The sequence below is a fragment of the Dama dama genome, chromosome 9 (genome assembly GCF_033118175.1).
Source record: "Dama dama isolate Ldn47 chromosome 9, ASM3311817v1, whole genome shotgun sequence".
Classification (NCBI taxonomy): Eukaryota; Metazoa; Chordata; class Mammalia; order Artiodactyla; family Cervidae; genus Dama; species Dama dama.
In genome coordinates, this window is record NC_083689.1 from 59893531 (window position 1) to 59918408 (window position 24878).

At 35.6% G+C, this 24878-nt stretch overlaps 1 protein-coding gene across 14 annotated transcripts in view; it reads left to right on the plus strand.

Annotated features, from left to right (window-relative positions):
• Positions 1-24878, plus strand: part of TCERG1 (transcription elongation regulator 1) — a 52416-nt gene that overhangs the window by 5931 nt on the left and 21607 nt on the right. For 4 of the 14 annotated variants that reach the window (XR_009694194.1, XM_061151646.1, XM_061151647.1 and 1 more), the window contains exons 2-11: positions 210-435; positions 2720-2872; positions 3824-4163; positions 4469-4588; positions 8440-8682; positions 12882-12944; positions 14114-14314; positions 15037-15149; positions 16089-16177; positions 24388-24548. Coding sequence is in view for 13 of the 14 variants with exons in the window: in XM_061151646.1 (XP_061007629.1) it covers positions 210-435; positions 2720-2872; positions 3824-4163; positions 4469-4588; positions 8440-8682; positions 12882-12944; positions 14114-14314; positions 15037-15149; positions 16089-16177; positions 24388-24548 (1709 nt within the window). In the remaining variant the exon portion in view is untranslated. The remainder of the gene's footprint in view (positions 1-209; positions 436-2719; positions 2873-3823; positions 4164-4468; positions 4589-8439; positions 8683-12881; positions 12945-14113; positions 14315-15036; positions 15150-16088; positions 16178-24387; positions 24549-24878) is intronic. The other 10 variants (XM_061151652.1, XM_061151653.1, XM_061151655.1 and 7 more) reach the window with 6 other exon arrangements.

Here is a 24878-nt window from a genome sequence, read left to right on the forward strand (position 1 = left end):
AAGACCATGCAAATAACCCCCTCATTTCCTCCTAGATTTGGTGTCCATTGATCATTCTTACTGATGCACTCTGCTACAGTGTTACAAAATGATGATTTTCCAACTCTGCTTGCTCTTAAGGGCTTTAAAAATTTGATATAATCAGAGTTTAGTAGCTATATTTTTGTTACTTTGAGAAAGAAAATTTAATTCATTGGTTTCCCATACAGGATGGCTCAACAGCAGGCCTTGAGGTTCCGAGGCCCAGCTCCCCCACCAAATGCAGTGATGCGAGGCCCACCACCTCTGATGCGACCTCCTCCACCTTTTGGTATGATGCGAGGCCCTCCTCCTCCACCAAGGCCCCCATTTGGACGTCCCCCTTTTGATCCTAATATGCCACCAATGCCTCCTCCAGGAGGGATTCCTCCACCTATGGGCCCTCCACACCTTCAGGTAAAGAATGTAGAGATAGCTGTTTCTTTGTTGACTTTAGTGTCAATAGTATATATATGAGTTTTGGTTTTAAAACTTGTATTCTTGGGTTTATAGGAGAATGAGAACTAAAGAGAACATCTTTATACTAATGTGTTGCTTCAGAAGCACTGATAATGATAATTAGTATGGAAATTCAGAATGGAAATTTATATGGTGATGAAAAAGTATGTATAAGGATTGAATAAGGTAGTTCTAACTTGCCTTCATCTCTGACAATTGTCTGTAATAATTTTCTTTATGGGAAATGATATTTGAAAGCTTATGTGTAAAGTGAGGGAAGTTTGTTTTCAATGATACATGTTACTAGTGAGTTTAAATATATCTATATATATCTATATATTCCTGAAGAATTCTTTCCAGGAATGATCCCTAGAGTAGAATCTAGAATGTGACAATAAGCACATTTTGTAAGCACAGTATTTGGATTTTTTTCCTTCCCCAGGAAAAAAAATGAGTGTGTCACAAGTTTTAGAAGTAGAATTTTTGTGAAATTTCCTTAAATGAAATTTTTCCTAGTGTTTTAACCTGAAGCATATATCCCTTTTTAGTGAAGTTATGAAGGTATCAACTCTCAAATACCTACTTTTGAGATTATATTCTTTTTGACTGTTTCTGAGTTTTCTGTTTATTTAGCCTGTACAGTTCTGAAACCAAATACAGTAGTATCATCTGCCTTCTGTTAGCTTAGATAATCAAAAATGAACTTACTAAAAATAGAGATAATGAGGTACTATTTAAGTGATGTTAGCTATGATAGAATTATATTTGTGGCAGAAACACCAGATTTTAGTACTTTGCTTAGTTATTTTGTTGGCTTCCTAGAAGAACAGCCTGTCCCTCCTTTCCCCCCAGCCCTCTTAAACAAACTGTTAAATCGTTTTATATTTTCTTTAGAACTAGAATACGAAGTAACTTTTTGACTTGTTGACTGTGGTATGACTTGTTATATGTGAATTTACTCTACTTTGTGCCTTTAAGAGTTAAACCTTCTTGTAGAATATTATAAAATATAATGGGTTAGTGTAACCCTCTAATGGAAATATATCAGATGTTGTGATGGGATACTGCCTAATGTGATGCTTTTTTTGGTCTTGATAGACCATTGTGTGATTTTACAATAAATCCAAATGATTTTCAGACAACTGTGTAGCATATATTTGGAATGGATATTTTATAGAATATGGGCCTGTGTGTTGATTGATGCTTGAAAGACAGCTGAATCTAGAAAAACGAGTATGGAAAAGAAAACTTTTTTAGGAAAATAAAATAACTTTCACATTATTAGCATAGTGTCAATTCCATTATCCAGATTAAGATGCTTTGGATAATTAAGTTCTAATGTTATGTGTAGATTATAGAGGAAATCTTTTAATCCCTGTTCAAAATCTGTTTTCAGAATTGCAGACCTTTTTTCTACTTTAGTGAGTAAGATATCGCAGTTACAGTTAAATTCTTTGGTTCAGGATCTTGGGTTGGGTCAGCAATCATTGAAGGAATTATGAGGGATAGTGTTGAATCAGTAATGGTTTCAGGAGATTTTTTTTTTAATTGTAATATATACCATTTAAATTATTTTCCCAAAAGTAAAGTGAATAATTATTTTACTGTATCGTTTAAACTTACTAATGTTAGCATCTTTGGTGAGCTACATTATTATTTGAAAACTAGGAAATAAATGTTTTCCTAGCTAATAACTTTTTTCTTATAGGAAAAGAGAATAAAAGGTTAGGTATATCTGATTTTTCTTTTTAAGTTATTGTTATTTGTAAAATAACATTTCTCTTATAGTTTGTTGGTTCCTGTTGTAGGTGAGCTCTCGAGGCATTGGGTGGCTGGTGTTAAAGAGAATCAGTTTTTTTCTTCTGAAAGTAATCTAGTGCCCAATATATGAAATAGCAGTTAAGGTATAAATACTAAATAATATAAATAATATATATAAATATAAAATATAAATAAATATAAATATAAAGTATAAGTAATAAAGCAAATATAATTTTATCTTGTTCACCTATAATTCTATAACCCAGAGATGACTGTTGTTGGTATCTTGACATTCTTCTAGTCTGTTTAGTAATCATTTTTATTACAGAAAAACTTTGCTTACACAATAACCTAGGTAAATGTATTTGAATTGACTATAAAGCTAATTTCTCTTACAGTGCCTTACTTTTGGGTAGAATTTAGTAATAATTTGAAGGAAAAAAGAGAAACACAAGTGACATTACTTCTTGTGAATTAACAGAGACCACCTTTCATGCCTCCACCCATGGGAACCATGCCTCCTCCTCCTGGTATGATGTTTCCACCAGGAATGCCTCCTGTGACTGCTCCTGGTACTCCAGCACTGCCTCCTACTGAGGAGATTTGGGTTGAAAATAAAACTCCAGATGGGAAGGTAAATTATGAAATGTATTTAGGTTGTTATCTTTTGGTGACAGAAAAGTAAAACCTGGGAGTTTGGCAGATTGAGATCAATGACTGTATCCTTGCCAATTAAGAATGAAACTCAAGTAAGCCAGGGTAGGGCAGGACTCCTGGAAAGGTTCACTTGATGGGACTTCTGCACAGACATAAGGTGGCCTGGAGCACTTCCATAGGTCTGCCTGTGATTCTGAAAACTGTGTCCCTGACAGCTCTCAGGTTGAGTGTTCATTGGGAGAACTCACAGGACTCAGCAGGTAGTTGTATTTGCAGCTATGACTAACTACAGAAAAGGATACAAAGCGAAGCCAGCAAAGAAAGAAAGCACACGGGGCGTAGTCTGGAGGAAACCAGGCACAAGCTTGCAGGAGTCCTTTCCGTTGGAGTCTCATGAGAGTGTGTTTAACTCCTGTGCCGTGGAGTTGTGAAAACGCTGGTAAAGTGTTGTCTGCCAGGGACACTGTCCTGAGCTGAGGAATCGGGGTTTTCACTGGGGACTGGTCCCATATCTGGTACCATCTGCCTTGCACTTAGGAAATTCCAGACTTCCAGAAGAAAGGCAGGTATAGAGCATAAAGTGCATTGTTTGTGTAAATAGCTGAGCCATTCCTATCAGTTAGGGGATGGTGGACAATGGCTTTCTAGGGACAGTGGTCTTAGATCTGCTGTGTTAACTGTGCACAAAACATAGCCTTGGTTCTCCTTTATTGATATGTGTTAAAAATACAATATGCTCTTTATAGAAAATTGAGGGAAAAGGAGAAAGTGAAAAATCACCAATAATTTCATATGAACAGCCAATTTTGATGTATTTTCTCTTTTCTAGGTTTTTAAAAAAATACTATTTAAGACAAAATATAATTGTATTATTTATAAATGATAGTTGACATGTTCTTTGAAACTGATGATTTTGCTTCCTCTGCAGGTTTATTATTATAATGCTCGGACACGGGAATCTGCATGGACCAAGCCAGATGGAGTTAAGGTTATTCAGCAGTCAGAACTGACACCTATGCTTGCAGCCCAGGCGCAGGTTCAGGCCCAGGCCCAGGCCCAGGCACAAGCTCAAGCTCAAGCCCAGGCCCAGGCCCAGGCTCAGGCCCAGGTGCAGGCGCAAGTGCAAGTGCAAGCACAAGCGGTCGGTGCTTCCACCCCTACGACCAGTAGCCCAGCACCTGCAGTGTCTACTTCAACATCATCATCAACCCCATCCTCTACCACTTCTACCACAACAACTGCCTCTTCAGTTTCACAGACAGTATCAAGTGAGTATTAGTCAGTATGGGTTTTCATTTAGGGACTAGAGAAATGGACAAGTAGGAATGCATTCCCATATGGTCCTAGTTTAAGTATTATCCTTGATATTATTTAAAATACATTTTTTGACATTAAGACTTTCGGCTAAAAAGAACAGAAATTTATTTATATTAGTAGAAGAAATTATTTGTTCAATTGAAATTCATGAAGCTAAACTGGGAAAGTGCAGAGTTAGCTGTACAACTTGGCCAACAGTAATGTTGGGTGCTGTGGATTTGCAAAATAAGTGTGAGTCTTGGCCCCTATCTTACAGAGTTTCCAGTTTTTCTAATTGAGGAGGCAAGAAAAATGCATGTGAAACAATTAGAAAATAGTGTGCAGAGTTATACAGCGAAACTAGAAGATATAAGAATTCAAGAAAACGGAGAGACAAGTGAGTGGACTACATGGGTATTGAGATGGATCATAAAGGGTGTGTAATAGGATTTGAATAGGTTCAAAATTTCAGAGAGGTGTTTCAGATGGGGGAAACATAGGTCAGGAAATGACGGTAAATATAGTTTGTAAGATTGTTAGGTGGGAGGATTTTTATTAGTTAATATATTGAATAAGAGACCAGGTTATGGAGAGTTTTAAGAACCAGGCAAATGGGTGAGGCAGGCAGACACTAAGTGGTTTCTATAAATTCAGTATTCTGGAAGATTTTTTCTTGTGCTCAGTTTTTGGTTAGTGTTGAAATTGGGGAAACTGCGGAAAACTTCCAGTAATCTTGTTTAAAGGTAGATAGGTCTTGGAATGATGTGCAGGCAGATGAAATGAGGACTTGAGTTAGAAGCAGTCCAAAGGTAAGAGAACTTTCAGGTATGAAATCACAGAAGCCCAAAGGTATGTCTTTTCTCTAAAGATGAGCAGTGTTGAATAGATTTCAGGGGTGAAGAGAGAAGAATGTTAATTTGCTTAAAAGACTGTCATTAATATTTATGATACCATTTCTGGGTTTTATTTTTTTTATATATAAATGCTGTACTTATTCTGCAGGTTCAGATTGAGCAACCAAATATTTAAATAATTTTATTGATTTGAATATTTATGATATGAAGATACATAGTTATCCTTATAAGGCAATCACAGTTTAGATTCTTTTCCTACCTGGATAATAGGTGAGAATAAGGGGGAAAAAAGAAACTCTTCTCCCTACCCCAGTAGCTTTGGGGACTAGGGAATTATTGGTGTATATTACCTTATAAGAAACAAGAGAAATCTAGTCATTTTAAAAATTCAAATTTGATTTTATTTACACAAGTAGTAACCAAAGTAGTTAAGGTACCTGTGATAGGGAGACAGTTTTTTTAAAGGCCCTATTTGATATTTTTTAGATAGTTTGGGAGAAAATATACTTAATAGGAAGATGTAAATAATGCTTTATTAGTCTGATTTCTTCTGTAGCTATATTGAATTCTGAACATATAGAAGTTTAGCAGTGATACTAACTAGTTGGTTGAGGATCTTTGCCTTTTTATAGGCAAATATTTCTTAAACCTGTACGGCAAGGCAGAAAGCTGCCAGTTTTTATGGGGTACTTTTGGTCGAAATGGGAGAAGGAGATCGTTAAAAGCAGTGTGGTCCTACGGGGAATCTCTGTGTTGCTTCTGTTTTTTTCCCTGCCTTCTTTGGAAAGAGAAGTCCGTAGTACTTGTTCAGTAAAGTGGATAGCCAAAAACTTCGAACTGTTCTCTATATATTCCATTTCTGTATTGGAGTGGTCTGTCGGTAGGCCCATAGAGTCTTGTGGTTATTAACCATTCTATTCAGAATTCCTGGTTGTTGTTTTTTTTTTTTTGCACTACTCTTCAGTGATACGAAGGAATATCTTTATTCTAAGAACAAAACAGTGAAATGTTCTTTTTACTGCCTTTAAACATCAGTTTTAATGTTGTCTTTGAGTATTCCTGACATCTGTTTTTATTTCGCTTGATTCACTGTCATGAAGTGTTACCATACTATAATTCTTAATATTTTTCCATCTCTTAGAGGTAGTCTCTTGTCTTTAGTTAAGGTCTGAGGCTGGATTAGTAGTATATTTTGAGATCTAGTGTTATACTAGTCATTTTAGCAAATGGAGTTAGTAGAAATTTACCTACTATAAAGTCCTAGCTACCGTTCTATCAGCTCCTCATTTAATTCTTTTATTTCCTTTGTCCCTTTTCTGTCATGACTTGTGGCCACTAATCAAATTCAGAAAATCCTGTTTCAGCAAGAGGATGAGTGAATACTTTCTGCCATCTCCATTGGTGTACCTTTCCCTTTGAAATTTGATCCCTTTCTAACTCATTTTCCTGACTCCAGTACTTTATATCATAATTTTAACAAATATTACTAAGTACTATTACCATAATACTTTGAAAAATGTAATTCTATTAACTGCAGTATAAATCTGTGGGTAAATGAAACTAAAAATTAAGGAGTTTATATTTTAACCCCATTTGAGCTTAAACTCGTTTTATCTTGTGCAAGTTTGTGAAAAATGCTGATGAAATCCTACTTCTCAGGGAAGTTGGGAAATAACTAGATATATTTTCAGCCTTTGCAGTAGATTACAAATGATAAATGGTATATGTATGGGACTGGGCAAATGTTGCATGTAATTTGTATTTTTCACACTGTTATAAAATTATATTAATATGATACTGTACCCTAAGGCTAGGTCTATGCTAGACCACCAATTCATTCCTGGGCCCCTGAAGATACTTGTTTGGCCCTGCTGTCTATTTAGCCAAGGTGAGTCCCTCATTAACAAGTATGAAATTGCACACATCTTCCCAGCCTAAGTGAGTTTTTCATTGTTAGGAGCTGAAGGAAAGATAGTGACAAATTTTTCAGTTGAATTATTGGGTGGTTTGCATTAAACAGTGTGCTTTCCCTTAGAATAAAATTGGCATAAAGGTTGGGAAAGCACTGTTATTTATAAATTTGATGAATTCATTCCTAGTCCAATATAGGTAAAGTTTGACATTTTTCCTTCTGTCAAGATAAAGATGACGTATTTGTTACCAATGAATTATAAAAACAAATTTTGTTTTGAAACTAGATGGTTTAGTTTTGTGTCACTACATGGATATTATATTTGAGAACTGAAACTTTAAAGAAGGGAAATATGAATTTTATATATTTCAAGAGTCACAATTTGATTTTATGTGCGATTACTAGGGGTGAAATGTTTTTATTTTTCATACCTAAAAAGAATGTATTAGCAGAGCCAAATTATTCTGAATTTCACATTCTCCTGGTCTCACTTTGGAAACCTGAGTGTTTTTTTTTCTTTTTTTAACCTTTTTATTTTGAAATAATTATAAAGAAACCCAAGTTGTTTTTTTACTCCATTTGTTCATATCCAGTCAATCATTAGTTATTGCATATCTTTTTCCCTCTGTTCTTCCTTTCTTGGACAACTCCAGATGTGTTGAAATTGCTTTTCACATCTCTGTTTTTCCTTCTCTTCCTATGCATCTGCCAGGTTAATTCATCAAATGAACAGTGAATATTACTCTTTAATTCAGAAACCTTCATTTGGCCTCCACCCATCCCTTTTACATTCATGAAGTCACATAAATAACACGTGAATGCATTCTTATTAAAAAAGAAAAATCAAACTCTGAAGCATGTGTAGTAAAAACAAAAGGGTATACAGATAATAGTTTGGTGTTCATTCTTGTAGATTATTTCTCTGCATTTATGAGTTCTTCCCTTTCCCTACCCAGTTGAGTGTAAACTCATTAGTTGTGTGTTCAAGGGCTCCCAATTTATACTTCTTGCCTACCTTTCCAGCTGTAATTTACTGGTTCTGTTGGTATGTCTAGTGTTTGACTAGTTGACTGCTTGCCTTCTGTTTTCTAAACAATTCCTTTTTGTCCCCTAGTCTTTGCTTTTACTCAGTTTTCTCACCACTTGCTTATTTTCTCTTTTCACTTTGTCATTTTCCTTGTTAAAATCATAATCTTTCAAGGCCTATCATCACAGTATAAAATTTTCTGTACCATTTCACAGTAGAAGTGGTCTTTTGTCTTGATTCACATTCATGTACATTTATCCCATCTCACTTTGTATTTTGCTTATTTTTTTGTGTTTCGTTTAACTATTTTCAAGCTTCTTGAAGACAGAGACCTTGTTATAAATACCTTGCAGTGCATGGAATGGCCCTTAAATACTGAATGAGTGAATGATGAATGAGTATAGTAAAATCGTTTATGAACGAGTGATACATATTTTTGTTTTATTTTTTGTCAGCACCCACAACACAAGATCAGACCCCAAGTTCTGCTGTTTCAGTTGCCACGCCTACAGTTAGTGTTTCAACTCCTGCTCCTACAGCCACACCTGTGCAAACTGTTCCTCAGCCGCACCCCCAGACGTTACCTCCTGCTGTTCCTCATTCAGTACCTCAGCCAGCAGCAGCAATACCTGCTTTTCCACCAGTAATGGTACCTCCGTTTCGTGTTCCCCTTCCTGGCATGCCAATTCCACTTCCAGGTAAACCAATAGATGATAATAGTTTTTCCAGTTATGTTTTCATATTGTCAGTTAGTTTGTTCTCATGTGTCTGTTGCATTTGAAATTTGCCTTGAATCTCACTTGTTTGAAACATTTTTGAAAGATTCATGGCTAACTGCAATATTTTCTCTTCAGTTTTGGTAAATGTCCTTTTTTGTTATTGTTGTTTACATGTCTTAAAATTAGAGCCACATTTAAAGCTACACTCATTTTGGATAATGGCCTCAATGAATTAAAAGTGATCATCTTTTTGTGTAAATATGTTCTAAATGCCATATTTTAAGGGATTGACTGTATGAAGTTAAGAAATCATGTCATAAGAGTTACCACAAGTGATTTATATATCATCCATTGGTCCAAGCACTTAATGTGTAATAAGTCATGTAATTTTCACCACCATCTTAGGAGGTAGATACACAGACAGGTTAAGGTTACTTGCCCATGGTCACATAGCTGGTAAGGGATTGTGTTGGGGTTTGAGTCTGGGCACTTCAGATCCAAATACCATGCTCATAATAATGATATACTGAGAAAAAATTGTGAGTCATGTAACTTTAAAAAATTCATGTGAAACAGAATGCATGCTTCCCCTGTAACAATTGTGAAGTATAACATATACCACTTAAATGTTTAATTGCAGTGAATGTGTTTTATTCTTTTAGGGGAAATCATTTCAACTAGAGAAGGAATTAAAAGATTTTGGAGTAAAATTTTTCCTCATAGGAATTAAACAATGATAGTGTTCAGCATCCTAATATGAGAGTGTTTGTTGTTGTCAGACACATTTATTCCTTAATCCATCATCTGTTCTCCTAGATTTACAGTTGAAAATATTGATCCCTTAAAGAGGTCAGGGCTTCCCTGGTGGCGCAGACAGTAAAGAATCTACCTGCAGTTCAGGAAACCCGGTTTGGATCCCTGGGTTGGGAAGATCCCCTGGAGGAGGAAATGGCAACCCATCTCAGGATTCTTGCCTGGGAAATCCCATGGACAGAGGAGCCTGGTGGGCTGTAGTCCATAGTTGGACATGACTGAGCGACTGACACTTTCACTAAAAAGGTCAAGTTTACAAGGCTAGTTTGTAGCAAAGATGAATAGAACCTAGGCCACCTGTCTCCTAATTTCACATTCCTTCCATGTGACTGCTGCTTTATTGCATTAGTTTTTGTGTAAAATAGGGTTGTGATACAGCTGGTAAGAGTTGCACACATGAATTATCACTGTTGCCCTAATTGTCTATTTCCTTGTAACTACTTTGAAAAGAACACTTTCAGCTATTATACCTGAGCAAGAAAGAAGCCAAAATTTTAAGAATCAGTGTGTTTTTTGGAAAATCTTTTTCATGTTCTTGTAGTGTTAGATAATGCATAGTATATGATATTTAAGAAATTGAAATCATTAGGAAGAAGAAAATAAAAAAATCTTCTCAAATACTAGGTATTACCCTTTTTCAAAATTAAAGATAAACAGCTAGATACTTTCCTCTTTGGCATACTCCTTCTAGAAAATTAAGTGATAAATGGATAAAAGCATGACATAATCTCTTGCAATCTTGGTTGGCTTTAGGGCCAGGACAGTGTTAAGACCGGATCCTGAATTCTGAGTCATCTTAAGGAGCTGGGGTTGTTAATTCTGTAGAGAGAAGATTGAGAGGTAGCATAACAACATATATGAGATATTGGAAAGGCTGGTATCTGAAAGAGTTTGGTTTTGCTCTGGAGGTTCTTAATAGTACCAGTGAGTTTGCTAGTACCAGTGAGTAGCAAAGAGTACTCTTTGCTAGTACCAAAATTATTTTTATAGGAAGTGGAATTTTGTCACAATAAAATCCTTTCAGTTACAGCTGTCTTTGAATATCTTGGTCTTCTCTGGCCCTCACCCACCATTAAATTTTAGAACAGTTGGTAAACATTTGGGTTACCAGATGAGGTAGTACCTATGAAGTTTGTCAGCAAAAGACGTTTAATAAATGGCAGCCATTAATGACATTTTTTAGGTCAGTTGGAAGATGACCTGAATTAGATAATCTATAAAATTTTGTGCATGATGCCAAAGATTCTTTGGAGACGGAACTAATTTTTTATAGAAAGTAATATTAATATTTTTGAAGTAATATTTGTTGAATATTTGTAGTAAGGTAAATCAGGGATTTGGATGTAGTTTATCTTGGAGCCTTAAGTGCTGTTTGAAACACTGTATATATGGCTCTGAGGATGATTAAAGAGGAGATACTCAAACAGTGAAGGAAAGGAGTGGAAGAGTTAGGTGTAAAAACCTTCAGAGGTGGGCTTTGGGATAGTGAATTGGATTAGGATTATAGGATTTCTACTGTAAAATCTTATTTGGAATTTTAAGAAGCTTATAGTCAGTGACATCAGGATTATCCAGAATACTAAATGGAATTTTCTAATTTCCTGGTAGAACATAATGTGAGGATGGATGGAGTTGTAGGGAAATTGAATCACTGCTCCTTTTAAAAAGAAGACTAAAAATTTAGCTCTTTGGTTATTTTGTGAGTCTTCATGGTACACATGTAGTCATCCTCAGAAAACCTTAATTTGGTCTTTTTAACATGAGAAGAAACAGAAATGTTCTTTTATCATATGACCTGTAATGTTGATGGTCAGATACAAGAGTTCTGTTGGCCTGGTTGATATTAGACATGGCAGTTAGGCCTAAATATCAGTAGGTAGGATTTTCTTCTGTTTTAGTTGTATAGTTGAAATTATTTATTGGGTTATGGCTTTAGGAACAATCTTTGAGAATAAAGTTCATATATTCTAAGATTTGAATTTCTAGTGCGGGCTTGCTAGGCTCAGTAGTCCTGCAGATGGCAGTATTTATACTAATTTAAACCTAATACATGCTATAACTTCCTTAACCAAATGAATTTTTCCATTGCTTTCTTTAAACATGGAAAATAAAACTACATATAACTATTCAGCATGCTTTTATGATTCAGTGCATTTGTTTTAGTTTCAGTGTTAATAGAAGGTTTAGCTTTATGTTTTTATTTAAAATATAATCAAGAAGTTAAGGCAGTTTGCAAAAATTGGCAGTATTTTTGTGTGTGTGTGAGTGAATATAGGCACATTATTTATAAACCCAGGGGTTTAGCTTTAATTTTTTTCTCTGAATCAGGAAGAGTTTCTTTTCATGTACTTTGTGGGGAAAATAGTTTATTCTTTTTAATTTTTGTCAGTACCAAAATAAGTTTAGTATTTTTTTTAGCCAAAACAAATAGAAGATAAAATTTAATTTCCAAACCCTTTGCTTTAGGCCTTTTCCTTTAAAAATTTTTAAAAATTCATTCTTTAATTTCAAATTTCCTCAATTAAAAAATCTTAGTTTTCCCGCTTTTCCTTTCATTCCCTTTTTATCATCATTGTAATGCATCGTGATGAGGCTTCATTCTTCTAAGAACTGTACGTAATTTCCATTCCTTTAGCTAGCTTCAACAAACTGAGGTTTCTAAATTAATCAACCCATGTAGTCATCAGTGGGGCTGTATTTTTCTTAATTTGTTAGCCTACCTCCACAGTGTCCCAAGCCCATGGCATTTCACAGAGCAGGCACTACACGTGGATGTTCTGTCTTTAGTTGGATGCTACCCTCCTCTTCATCCTTGCCCTTTTTATTATTTGCAGTAGAGTATTTGGGTCTATCTCCTCCTCAGTCTTCTTCCTTGCCCTCACACTCTGTCCTGCCTTGCTGTTCTGCATGGCTGTGCTCCGCGCCTCTGCTTCTGCATGTGGTCCCCACTTAGCAGCAGCACGGAGGAGGTGTCTTGTCAGCGCCATGCTGCGTCTGCCTTTCACTAGTTTCTTAAGCAGCATGGACTTGCGGTCCTGTGGGAAAATGTCCCACATGGAAACCTGTTATGCATATGTAATGAAGGGACTTTTCCTTTGTTGATTTTAAACTCTTGAGACTCCTTCGAAAATTACCAGCTGGTTTGATAAAAAGGTAATTGATGCTATAACTTAGAATTAGTTATCATTGAATTTGGCACCACTTCCCACAAAATGTCAAACAGAAAGAAATTTTACTCCATCCTTGGTCTTTTTCATTTGGAAATAACATTCTAAATTGTAGTGGTAAATTATTTCCCTGAATCCCAGTGGTAGCCGACATACAATGGCAGCTTTCCAACGTATGCTTGCTTATCCATTTTACAGGTGTAGCAATGATGCAAATAGTCAGCTGCCCGTATGTAAAGACAGTCGCTACCACCAAGACCGGTAATTTTTAAAACCATCTTAGTTTGTTTTGTCTGTAAGTTGGCATGGTAGTGAATGTTGTTGTTTATCCTTTTATTTATTTATTTTGCCCAAGTGAGTGGATTTTTTTATATTTTTCTTTTTAATGAGCAGTATAAATGCAGTTGTCATATTTGGCCAACACTTAATTTTCCCAGTTGCCTGTAGTTTTAGCTTCGTTGGTTCACAAAAGCAAATAAGGTCAGATCACTTTATATCTTGATTTTTGTAATAAGTGTAAACAACTTCATTCTCATATTCATAACATTTAATTTTATTTTTGATGTGTGTTTTTAAGTTAAATATAAAAAAATCATTTCCATGTGTAAAGTGATGTGATTATGCTTGCATGCTAGTGAGTTTATGTGTGTGAATATTTGTGTGTGTATAGTATAAATTTGCATTTTAAAGTTACTGAAGTTAACTACCTGAAACTTAAATTCTAGTATAGGATATGAAGATTTTTTTTTTCCCAATTTTAATTCACATTTTTGATTATGTAGCACCAGCTTATTTAGCTGTCTGGTGAAAAATATAAATCTTGGCTTATCTTTTAAAAATAAAAGAAACTTTGCTCTCTTTTTGGAAAAGAATAAGCTGTCAGTTTATAGGGCTATGTGACTTAATCACTTACTATGTTAAAATTACTTTGATAACAGAGTCAGGGATTTATTTTTACTTATTTTTTCAGTCATTTACTTTGAAATAGAATTTTATTTGTATCCTTTTTAAGTATCTTAGAACAAGAAAATAATTTTACCTCAGGAAATATTCTTAGTAAATATGCTTGTTACCTTGACTTCATTAGAACTTAAGAAATTCTTTATAAAAATATATTTCTATTAAAATTCGAGAATTTATAATTTTTATAGTTTTATGTTATTATGATTTATCACAATTTCATTATAGGTGTGACTCAAATTTCTGGCTTTAAGGTACTTCTTGGGTTGAATTTCTGAATCTAATTGAATTTAGGCATTAGAAGTAAGCCAGATTTAAGTAATTAAGTAATGTTTTATATGATTTTTTTTGTTTCAGTTCGCTCATTCATTTATTATGTTTGATAGAAAGATTTAGCTCATATTTTAAAGTTTTACTTTGTATCACAATTTGGTACTTGGATCTAATATTTTCTATTATTCTTCTTTTAGGTGTATTGCCAGGAATGGCCCCTCCTATCGTACCTATGATACATCCCCAGGTTGCTATTGCAGCTTCACCTGCTACCTTAGCTGGAGCAACAGCAGTTTCTGAATGGACTGAATATAAAACAGCAGATGGGAAGACATATTATTATAATAATAGAACATTAGAATCAACCTGGGAAAAACCCCAAGAGCTAAAGGAAAAAGGTATAGTTGTAATGATTTAGTGGAACATAGTATACATAGAATGGTATTTGAAATTCTGAATTAATTCCTTTTTAAAACATTTGAGGGATTTTCTGTTTATATAGTGTTGTATTATTTCCACTGAATTGATAATGTGTTCATTTAAAAAGCCACGGTTGTTCTGCTTACATGTTTGTCCGTCATTTTACCATTTAGAGAAGTTAAATTATATGTCCACACTAATAGATAGATTTTTTACTGTTGTCAGGAATTGCATAATTGCCTAATTAGCTGTTGAATTACTGTCATCATCCTTACTGAGATTGATAGTAGTGACCAGGAAGGAATGTGTGTATTGTGTGTGTTCTGAAAAAAAAAACTTTAGGCTGTTGGAACCTTGGAGGAAGAGGACTCATAATTTTCTATAATCACAAGTCCCTGTTTCTGTTTTTTAGTATGTTATCCCTTTCATTTGTAGCAAAAATGATACATGAATGTAAGACTTTATGTCCTTCTGAAATCAGTAGTTCTTTTCTGCTGACAGTCCTAATTAGTATAGCAAGGTATTTGAAGTTGAGCATGACATTAGATTCAAATCAACGATATTACAGGAAGAAAGTTTTACAGGAAGAATAATTTTTGTGGTTAACAGCTAGAAATGGAATATCCTTACTGCTTAGTCTCAGAGTTCATCAGAAGTTACATCAGAACCACTATGTGATGTTATCTCCATTTTTTAATAGAAAAACTAGAGGAGAAGATTAAAGAGCCAATTAAAGAACCTTCTGAAGAACCTCTGCCAATGGAGACGGAGGAGGAAGATCCTAAAGAAGAGCCGATAAAGGAGATAAAGGAGGTAAAGGGCCATTTCCTACTGACAAGAGAGCCAGCGTTGATTGTTGGATACAGTTTACTGGTAACTGAAAATCTGTTTGCTGTAGTTTTAGATAATTGCTGTAAATCTGATCCCTGAAATTTTAGGGTTCTTTGAAATTTGTAATTCAATTTTCCGTATGAAAATTTCATTGAATTACTTCTTACACGAAACCAAGGCCGCCCTAGAAAGAGCGAGACCTGGACCAGAGCTGATGTCTCCTCCTGACTTACAAGCTGCTACATCTGATAATTTTAAGTACAACTTCATATTTGGGGATTGTTCATTGTATTTTACCTGTCCTCTCTTGCATGGAATAATCTCTGAACATCACTAAAAGAGCTCTGCTCTTTGGATGCTCTGCTAAGTAAGGAATTTAGCAGAAAAAGAAATAACCTTAAATGAAGAAATCTCCTCTAATATTCTATACCCCTTTCCTTATTTCTACTCCTAAACAGATGGTTAATGACTCTCTAAGTTAGAAACATCTTCTTTTGACGCGGTCTATATTTCTATGTGTGTGCCTTCTCAGTCATGTCTGACTCTTTGCAACCCCATGGACGGTAGCCCACCAGGCTCCTCTGTCCATGGAATTTTCCAGGCAAGAATACTGGAGTGGGTTGCCGTTTTCCTACTCCCGGGGATCTTTCAGACCCAGGGATTAAACTTACATCTCCTGCATTGGCAGGCAAATTCTTTATGACTGTGCCATCTGGGAAGCCAATAGGTTCTACTGTCATGGAATTCAGCTCTGCCTAAGGGGCAAAGATTTAGAAATTCTGACTCAGAGTCTCCCCTCTGTATGGTAGCAACAGACATTATGTTAGTTTTACTTTAAGGTATTTACAGTCTAATGTTTGTGGGATATTCAAGTATAATTTTGTGATATTAATTTAATGGGAGTAATACAATTTCCCATAGGAGCCCAAAGAAGAAGAGATGACTGAGGAAGAAAAAGCTGCCCAGAAGGCAAAGCCAGTAGCTACTACCCCTATTCCTGGTACTCCGTGGTATGTAGGTTACTTTAATTAGTAAGTTGTTTTATTTATTTATTTATTGCCATGTTTGGTTATTACATTATTACACAATAGGAAGAGAAAGTACTTTAAAAAAGTATGTGTCAAATACTGAATGTTTTTTGGTTGTTTTATTTTGGATTCTGAAACCTAAAACTCAACTGCTGCAGTGTCTTGGCTTCTCACAGAACTCTCTATTAATATTTACTGATTATAGTTATAGATTTGAACCACTGTAAGATCCTGAATCTCCTTTTTTATTGTTTGAAATGTTTTAAAATTGCTTTATATCCTCAAAATGATTATGTTTAGAGAACTGTGTAAAATTCATCTTTTTATCTTAGCTTTGAGTAGTCTGTTTTTTCTTTCCTTTTTTTATTTGGTTCTCCCTTTTCTTCCTCTCCCCACATCAGGGCTTTCTTTCCCTATTCTATTTAATCTGTATTCAGTCTACTCATGGCAATGAGTTGGCTTGTTTCTTAAGTCTTGTAATCTGTAAATTCCCCTTCAACTTGTTTTCCTTTTTTCTCCTTGGTTTTATTATTTGTTCTATAGAATCCCACAGTCTGGGTTTTATTACTGGGTTTTATTTTTAATAGAATCCTCCATTCTGAATTTCCTGTCAATTTAGCAGGCAGTTACAGAAATGTGATCAAATTCATGCTTGATCTTTTTGGCAGACTAATTGATGATGACCTTTCCCTCAGGATGCATCTAGTTGTCCCTTTTTTTGTGTGTGATTTTAGTGGTCATTGCTGATTTTTGCCTAGATCAGTGGTTTTCCGGAGAAGGCAATGGCAACCCACTCCAGTACTCTGGAAAATCCCATGGATGGAGGAGCCTGGTAGGCTGCAGTCCATGGGGTTGCGAAGAGTCAGACACGACTGAGCGACTTCACTTTCATGCATTGGAGAAGGAAATGGCAACCCACTCCAGTGTTCTTGCCTGGAGAATCCCAGGGACGGGGGAGCCTGGTGGGCTGCCGTCTGTGGGGTCGCACAGAGTCGGACACGACTGAAGCGACTTAGCAGCAGCAGCAGCAGCAGCAGTGGTTTTCAATCAGAAGTAGTTTTGGCCTCCTTCCCTCAGCCCCCTCCTCCCTGAAGTGGATGTTGGGCAAAGTCTGCAGGCATTTTTGGTTGTTGTAACTGGAAGGTATTAAAGGCATGTGGTAGGTATAGGCCTGGGCTGCTCCTAAACACCCTACCATATACAGGGTAGCTCCCTGTAAGAATTAATTATTTGGCCCAAATGCCAATAATGCGGAGATTGAAAAACCTGGCCTTTTTAAAAAAAAAACCTGGCCTTTTGGCATATTTACTCATTTGCTTTTCCCACAGACAAGACCAGTAGTGTCAGCAAGAGTATGATTACTGAAGACAGTTTAAGATTTTTTTCTGGTTATTTTCCTACCTAGGTGTGCTAATACAGTTCCAGTGGTATGAGCTGTAAGTGTGGAGTGAGAAGCTGTCAGGACATTTCAGAATTAATGGAAAGACTATGGACAAAGAATTCTTGTGTCACCAGGGCTTCCCCTGGTGGCTCAGATGGTAAAGAATCCACCTGCATTGCAGGAGACCTGGGTTCGATCCTTGGGTTGGGAAGATCCCCTGGAGGAGGGCATGGCAACCCTCTCCAGTATTCTTGCATGGAGAATCCCCATGGACAGAGGAGCCTGGTGGGCTACAATTCAAGGGGTTGCAGAGAGTCAGAAACGACTAAGCACTCAGCACATGGACAAAGAATTCTTGGGTCACAAAACTACCCTGTGCTAATAATATGCATGATAAAGTGCTTAGAGTGAAGTGTACTGATAATCTACAGCATTTAATATATCAAAAAAATAAGACTGGCAGATACTTAGGGGAAGGATAGATACGTGATAAAGAGCATATGATAAAATATTAAGTCTAAATCTAGATGGTCAGTATATTGTGTTCACTGTTCTAGAGACATTCTTTGAATATTCTGTGTTTCAATTTTTCCATAATACTGAGTAAAAACCTATGGAAATAAACTAAAGAAATGCATCAGCAATTAATCAATTGATATAAATATGTAAATAAAAATAAAGTTGCCATGCCAGCCTAGGTAAATATAAAATTTCAAATACCATAAGTTCAAAGATAAATTTTTCATAAGTTGAAATCCAACACAGGTTACAAACAAATTATGAATGGCAAATAAAGGCAGCCTCACTTTGACTTCGTTGTTCAGTGGCTCAGTCATGTCTGACTCTTTGCGAACTCATGGACTGCAGCACACCAGGCTTCCCTGTCCTTCACCATCTTATGGGGCTTGCTCAAACTCATGTCCAGACAGAGGACATCCCCTTCTCTTCCTGCCTTCAGTCTTTCCCAGCATCAGGGTCTTTTCCAGTGAGTTGGCTTTTCTCATCAGGTGGCCAAAGTATTGGAGATTCGGCTTCAGCATCAGTAAAGTCAAGTCGCTGAGTCGTGTCGGACTCTTTGTGACCCATGGACTGTAGCCTGCCAGGCTCCTCTGTCCATGGGATTTTCCAGGCAAGGGTACTGGAGTGGGTTGCCATTTCCTTCTCCAGGGGATCTTCCCGACCCAGGGATCGAAGCCGGGTCTCCAGCATTACAGACAGACCCTTTACCGTCTGAGCCACCAGGGAAACCCACTTCAGCATCAGTTCTTCCAGTGAATATTCAGGGTTGATTTCCTTTGGATTGGATTTAGATTGGTTAGATCTCCTTGCAGTCCAAGGTACTCTTAAGAGTCTTCTCCAACACCACAGTTCAAAAGCAGCAATTCTTCAGCACTCAGCTTTGTTTATGGTCCTGCTCTAACTTTCATACATGACTACTGGAAAAATCAGCTTTGACTAGATGGACCTTTGTTGGCAAAGTATTGTCTCTGCTTTTTATTAGGCTGTCTAGGTTTGTCATAGTTTTCTCCCAAGGAACAAGCGTCTTAATTTCATGGCTGCTGTCACCATCTACAGGGATTTGGGGGCCCCCAAAAATAACGTCTCTCACTCATTCCATTATTTCCCCATCTATTTGCCATGAAGTAATGGGACCGGATGCCATGATCTTCATTTTTTGAATGCTGAGTTTTAACCCAAGTTTTTCACTCTCCTCTTGCACTTTCATCAAGAGGCTCTTTAGTTCCTCAAACTTTTCTGCCATAAAGGTGGTGTCATCTGCATATCTGAGGTTATTGATATTTCTCCCAGCGGTATTAATCCCAGCTTGTGTTTCATCTAGTCCAACATCTCTCATGATGTACTCTGCATATAAATTAAATAAGCAGGGTGACTGTATACAGCCTGGACATTCTCCTTTCCCAGTTTGGAACCAGTCTGTTATTCCATGTCCAGTTCTAACTGTTGCTTCTTGACCTGCACACAGGTTTCTCAGGAGGCATATAAGGTGGTCTGGTATTCCTATTTCTTTGAGAATTTTCCACAGTTTATTGTGATCCACATAGTCAAAGGCTTTAGCGTAGTCAAGCAGAAGCAGAAGTAGGTGTTTTTCTGGAATTCTCTTGCTTTTTCTCTGATCCAACAGATGTTGGCAATTTGATCTCTGGTTCCTCTGCCTTTATGGCACACTAAATCTTTGTGATGCAGTCTTAGTAAGCAATTGGAAAAGTTACAAGTCTCCATGACCTTAAAGACTTTTGTTTTGTCAAAACATTAAAAACTTTATTAGAACCAGAAACTAAAGTTTACTGAACCTAGAAAATTTATAATTTTTGATCCTTCTTTATTAAAAAAAAGTAAAATAAAGCCAAACCGATGCTCTGAAATACCAAGAAAAAAAATTCCAGTGTAATTAAGGAAAACATGAAACTTCATAATTTACATGTAATTTCTTAGCTTATCTCTTAAGAAATCGTAATTTGAAGAGCAGCATGTAAGGATACCAAGAAATAAACTAATAAAATTTGATTATCCAAATGAAGTAGCATGCTTGGTTAGCTGAACAGTTGAAAGTTACGGTTACCTATCTTATAAGAAATAGAAAATAATTAGGGAATTAAAGTTACACTGTTGATACATTCCTTCATTGATAAAACTTGGAAGATAATTTGGACAAGTTATCTTTCAGGTATTCAGATGAACTATAAAAACATTAGGACCATGTAATTGCAGTTTTGGAGAGGGAACGGAGATGCTTCCTAAGTAAGACAGAAAACCTAGAAGCTGTAAATAAAAAGATAATTAAATTTGATCCCATAAAAATATAAAACTTTTGTGTGATAAGGTTTTGGGTATTTTTTAGACTAGAATCTTGCTAAATTCATCTATTATAGTTTTGTAGATTTCTCTGGGATTTTCTTCATGAAGAACTCTATCACCTGCAGATGGGAGCACGTTTCTTATTTTCTGATTTTTAATGTATTTTCTTTTTCTTTTCTTGTTGCTAGGACTATCATATCAGTGCAATGCTAAGTAGAAGAAATGAACATCCCTGGCTTATTCTCCTTGTAGGGGGAGAAATTCAGTCTTTTACATCAGATATAATATTAGCTTATATGGTTTTTAAAAAATTTGATACTGTTTTTATCATAAATCTACATCTTTTGAAATGAGTTTTTCTCTTACATTCTTTTAATATGGAGAATTACTCTGAATTTTGATTGTTAAACTAACTTTAACAAGCATTTCTGTAATAAACCTTAATCATGGTAGATTAATCTTTTTAATGTATTGTTGGATTTGATTTGCTAGTATTTTACTAAGTATTTTTGCATCTATACTTGTGGCATGTGAATCCATAAGTTTCTTTGTAATGTTTTTGTTGGATTTTGGTATTAGGGTTTTGCTGATTTCAAGAAATGAGTTGGATGGTGATTGGTGATTTCTATTCCTCTATTTACTGAAAAAGTTTGTAAGATAATACTTTTTCATTAAGGTTTTATAGAATTAACAAATAAACCATCTGTGGTCAGAGTTTTTTGGGGGGGAAGATTTTTGGTAACAACTTAAACTTCTTTAATAGCTATAGGACCATTCATTTTGTTTTGTTTCTTGTGTTGTCTTTGGTTAAGTTGTATTTTTCAGGAAATTTGCTTATTTTGTGTAAGTTGAATTTGTTCTAATTATTTTCTTAGTATCCTTTGAATGTTTCTGTTGTTATTATTCTCTTAATATCCTTTAAATGTCTGTGATCTGTGGTGATACTGCTTTTTCTTTCCACATAGTGGTGATTTGTTCTCTCTTGTGGACCAATCAAGCCAGAAGTTCGCCTGCTTTGTGGTCTTTCATAAAGACCACAAGTTTTAGGGTGGTTGGGTGCCTTCACTCTGGGCCACTCTTATTTCCTTTTTTCTGATTACTTTGGGTTTACTTTATACTTTTTCTAGCTTCTTTTTCTAGTAATTATGAAATTACTCTTAGGTCATTAGTGTTCTTTTCTTGTTGTTTGCTTTAAAGCACTGCTTTAGCACCCTGGTGGCTCAGAGGTTAAAGTGTCTGCCTGCAATGCAGGAGACCCGGGTTTGATCCCTGGGTTGGGAAGATCCCCTGGAGAAGGAAATGGCAACCCATTCCAGTATTCTTGCCTGGAGAATCCCATGGACGGAGGAGCCTGGTGGGCTGCAGTACATGGGGTTGCAAAGGATTGGACACGACTGAGCAACTTCACTTCACTTTAGCACTAGCCTACAAATCTTGATGTGTTGTATTTTCATTACCATTCAATTTTTAATTATAAAATTTATTTTTAATTTTTGTCCTTGACTCATATTATTTAGAAGTCTTTTTTTTCATTTCCTTAATTTCAATTTTTTCTGTGTATTTCACTTGTACTGATTTAATTGTCTTGTGGTCAGAGAATGTGCTTTCTTTGGTTTTGATACTTTCAAATTCATTAAGACTTTTTTTTTTTCCAATTGTTCACCAGGTGATCTTTCTTGGTACTGTTAGTTTTAGGGTTTGGTTGGTCTGGCAGTTGTTGAGATAGTTCTGTTAATCTATTATAATAGTGGAAATGCCTATTTCATCTACTTTTTTTTTTTTTTTTCTATTTCATCTACTTTTAAGCTCTGTAAACAGGCTTATTATATATGTTTTACAGTTGTTACATGTTCCTGATTGTCTTTTTTTTTTATCATTATGAAAAGACTCTGTTTCTCTGTCATAATACCTTTTGTGTTGTGCTTTTTCCATCCATTTACTTTAAAGCTTTCTATAATTTTATGTTTAAAGTTTCTTAAAACAGCTTATAGTAGTGTCTTGTGTTTTTATTCACTTTGGAATGTTTAGACTGTTAACATGAATGTAACTTTTGGTTGGATTTAAATCTATTATTTGTTTTCTGTCTTCTCTATTTTTGTTCCTCCATTCGCCCTTTACTCCCTTTATTTTAATTATTTGAACATTTTCTAGCATTTAATAATTTATCTCTTGGCTTTCGGGTGATACCTCTTTGCATTAATTTTTAGATTTTCTTTTATTATAATATACCCACTTAACTATCATAGCCTACTTATTATTGTAGCACTTCACGTAAAATGTGGGACCCTTGTTATCATATAGGTTGTTTTTTAACCTTGTACCTACTGACCTTTATGTTACAATTGTCATATGTATTACTATTACATGCGTTGAAAACCCCAACATGCGTTGTTCATAATTTTTCATACATATTTTGAAGAACTTAAGAGGAAAAAATCTTTGATACTTACCATTTCTGTTTTTTTCCCTTCATTACTAAGGATCCAGGTGCTTTTTTATTTGTTTGTTTGGTATTTTTTTAGGTATCACTTCCTTTCAGCCTGAAAAACTTTCTTACAGGACAATTCTGATAGAAATGAAACCTCTTGGTTTCCCTTCATTGAGGATATCTTCTTTTCCTTTGTTCCTGAAGGATGTTTTTGCTCTATATGGGATTCTAGGTTGGCATTTCCTTTTTTCCTGGACTTTAATGATGTTGTTTTTATGTATTTTTGCCTCTCTGGTTTCTGGTAGGAAATCCACAGTCCCTGGCCTAGTTTCCCTATTTGTTTTCTGCCGTACTTTTTTTTAGCTGCTCTCAAGGATTTTTCTTTATATTCGATTTCCATCTGTTTATGTTGTGTCTAAAAATGATTTTCTAGAAGTTTATCCTGTTTGGGGTTCACTGAACTTCCTTAGTATTTATGTCATCTACCAAATTTGGAGATATCTTTGGGCCATTTTGTCTTTAGATTTTTTCTGCCCAGACGTGTCTGTCAGGCATTTTGATATAGTCCCATAGGTTCCTGAAACACCATTCTTTTTTTTGTTTTCTTTTTTAACAGTTTCTCTGCTGAGAACCTCTGTCTTCTTTCAAGTTTTGGCTTATCTTTGTTTTGTTTTTCTTTATCTCATTAAGTGTAATTATAATTGCTGCTGTAAAGTGTTTGATTATTTCAACAATAGAGACTTTGTCTGATTAATTTTAACATCTAGGTCACCTTGAGCTTGGCAGCTGTTGGTTAACTTTGATTATCTGGTCATAAAGACCTGCTTAAGAGAAATCAGAGAAAAACGAAGAGAAGTTTTAGCTGCCTGTGCTACTATTACTGTGCAGCCGGGGGCCTCAGCAGAGGTTTGAGGGAGGAGAAATTTATACCCTTGCTTCTCTAAATTTTGACTCCATAGCTGTGTTTCTTTTTTTTTTTTAAACCTTAGAGAGTTCTTAGGTACTTGTTTCTTTCCTTATTGTTGCTGAGTTTCTAGTTGTAATTAATAGGAACAGTGGGTTGTACTGGGTTACAGTGCCATAGCACAATAGGTGCTTTTATTTTTAGATACTTGATATAGTCAGTTATTAAAAGCTTCATAAATAATTGCATTTGAGTTTGTAGTCTGTCTGGTTTGGTAAGAAATAGTATTATGTAATAGGTCAGATGCTGTGGTATGTTCTTTAGCTTTAGAACTGTTTAATAGCATTATTATTTGCTATTAGGCTCATCTTTTGTGATAGGTTAACATTGAGTGTGCCAGACATGTTCCTGAGCACTCTAAATTCTGATCATGAATGTTTTGCTTTTCCTAGTTTTCTGTTAGTATGTTGAGTTGGTATTTTACTTAACCCATAGCCAGTCACCTCGCCTTTTCTGAAAATCATGTTTGGCTCCCTGTAAGTAATAATGATGTGAATGTGTCCTTTCCCACCACTTCCACCTCCCCCTTTGATTGGATGGCATTAAAAGACCTAACTATAAAATCTGTTCCATAACGTGAGAAAATGCTTGACTATTCCTAGGTGTGTTGTTTGGACTGGTGATGAGAGGGTCTTCTTTTATAATCCTACCACCCGTCTTTCTATGTGGGACCGGCCCGATGATCTGATTGGAAGGGCAGATGTTGACAAAATTATTCAGGAGCCCCCGCATAAAAAAGGGATGGAGGAGGTGAAGAAACTGAGTAAGTCTTAAATTAGCATTTGTCCTCTGATTTTAATATGCTTTTTTTATGGAAAATATGAGGCAGTTTAGAAATGTCTGTTTTCAAGGAATATAAGGAAAGGAATATTTGAGAAATGGAAAGTAGACTGCTCTTCTAGATTGAGTTCAGATAATTAAAAAATAGAGAATTTGGATAAAATTATGGTTTGTAAATATTTATTATATGTATCTTAAAAGCATCTTGTTCTTTTCAAGGTTGTCAGTTAGTCCAGGATATGTTGTACTGCTGATGCTTGCTTCATTCTTACTAATAGTACTGCAATGCTCCTCGGTGAGCCTTTTAGCACCT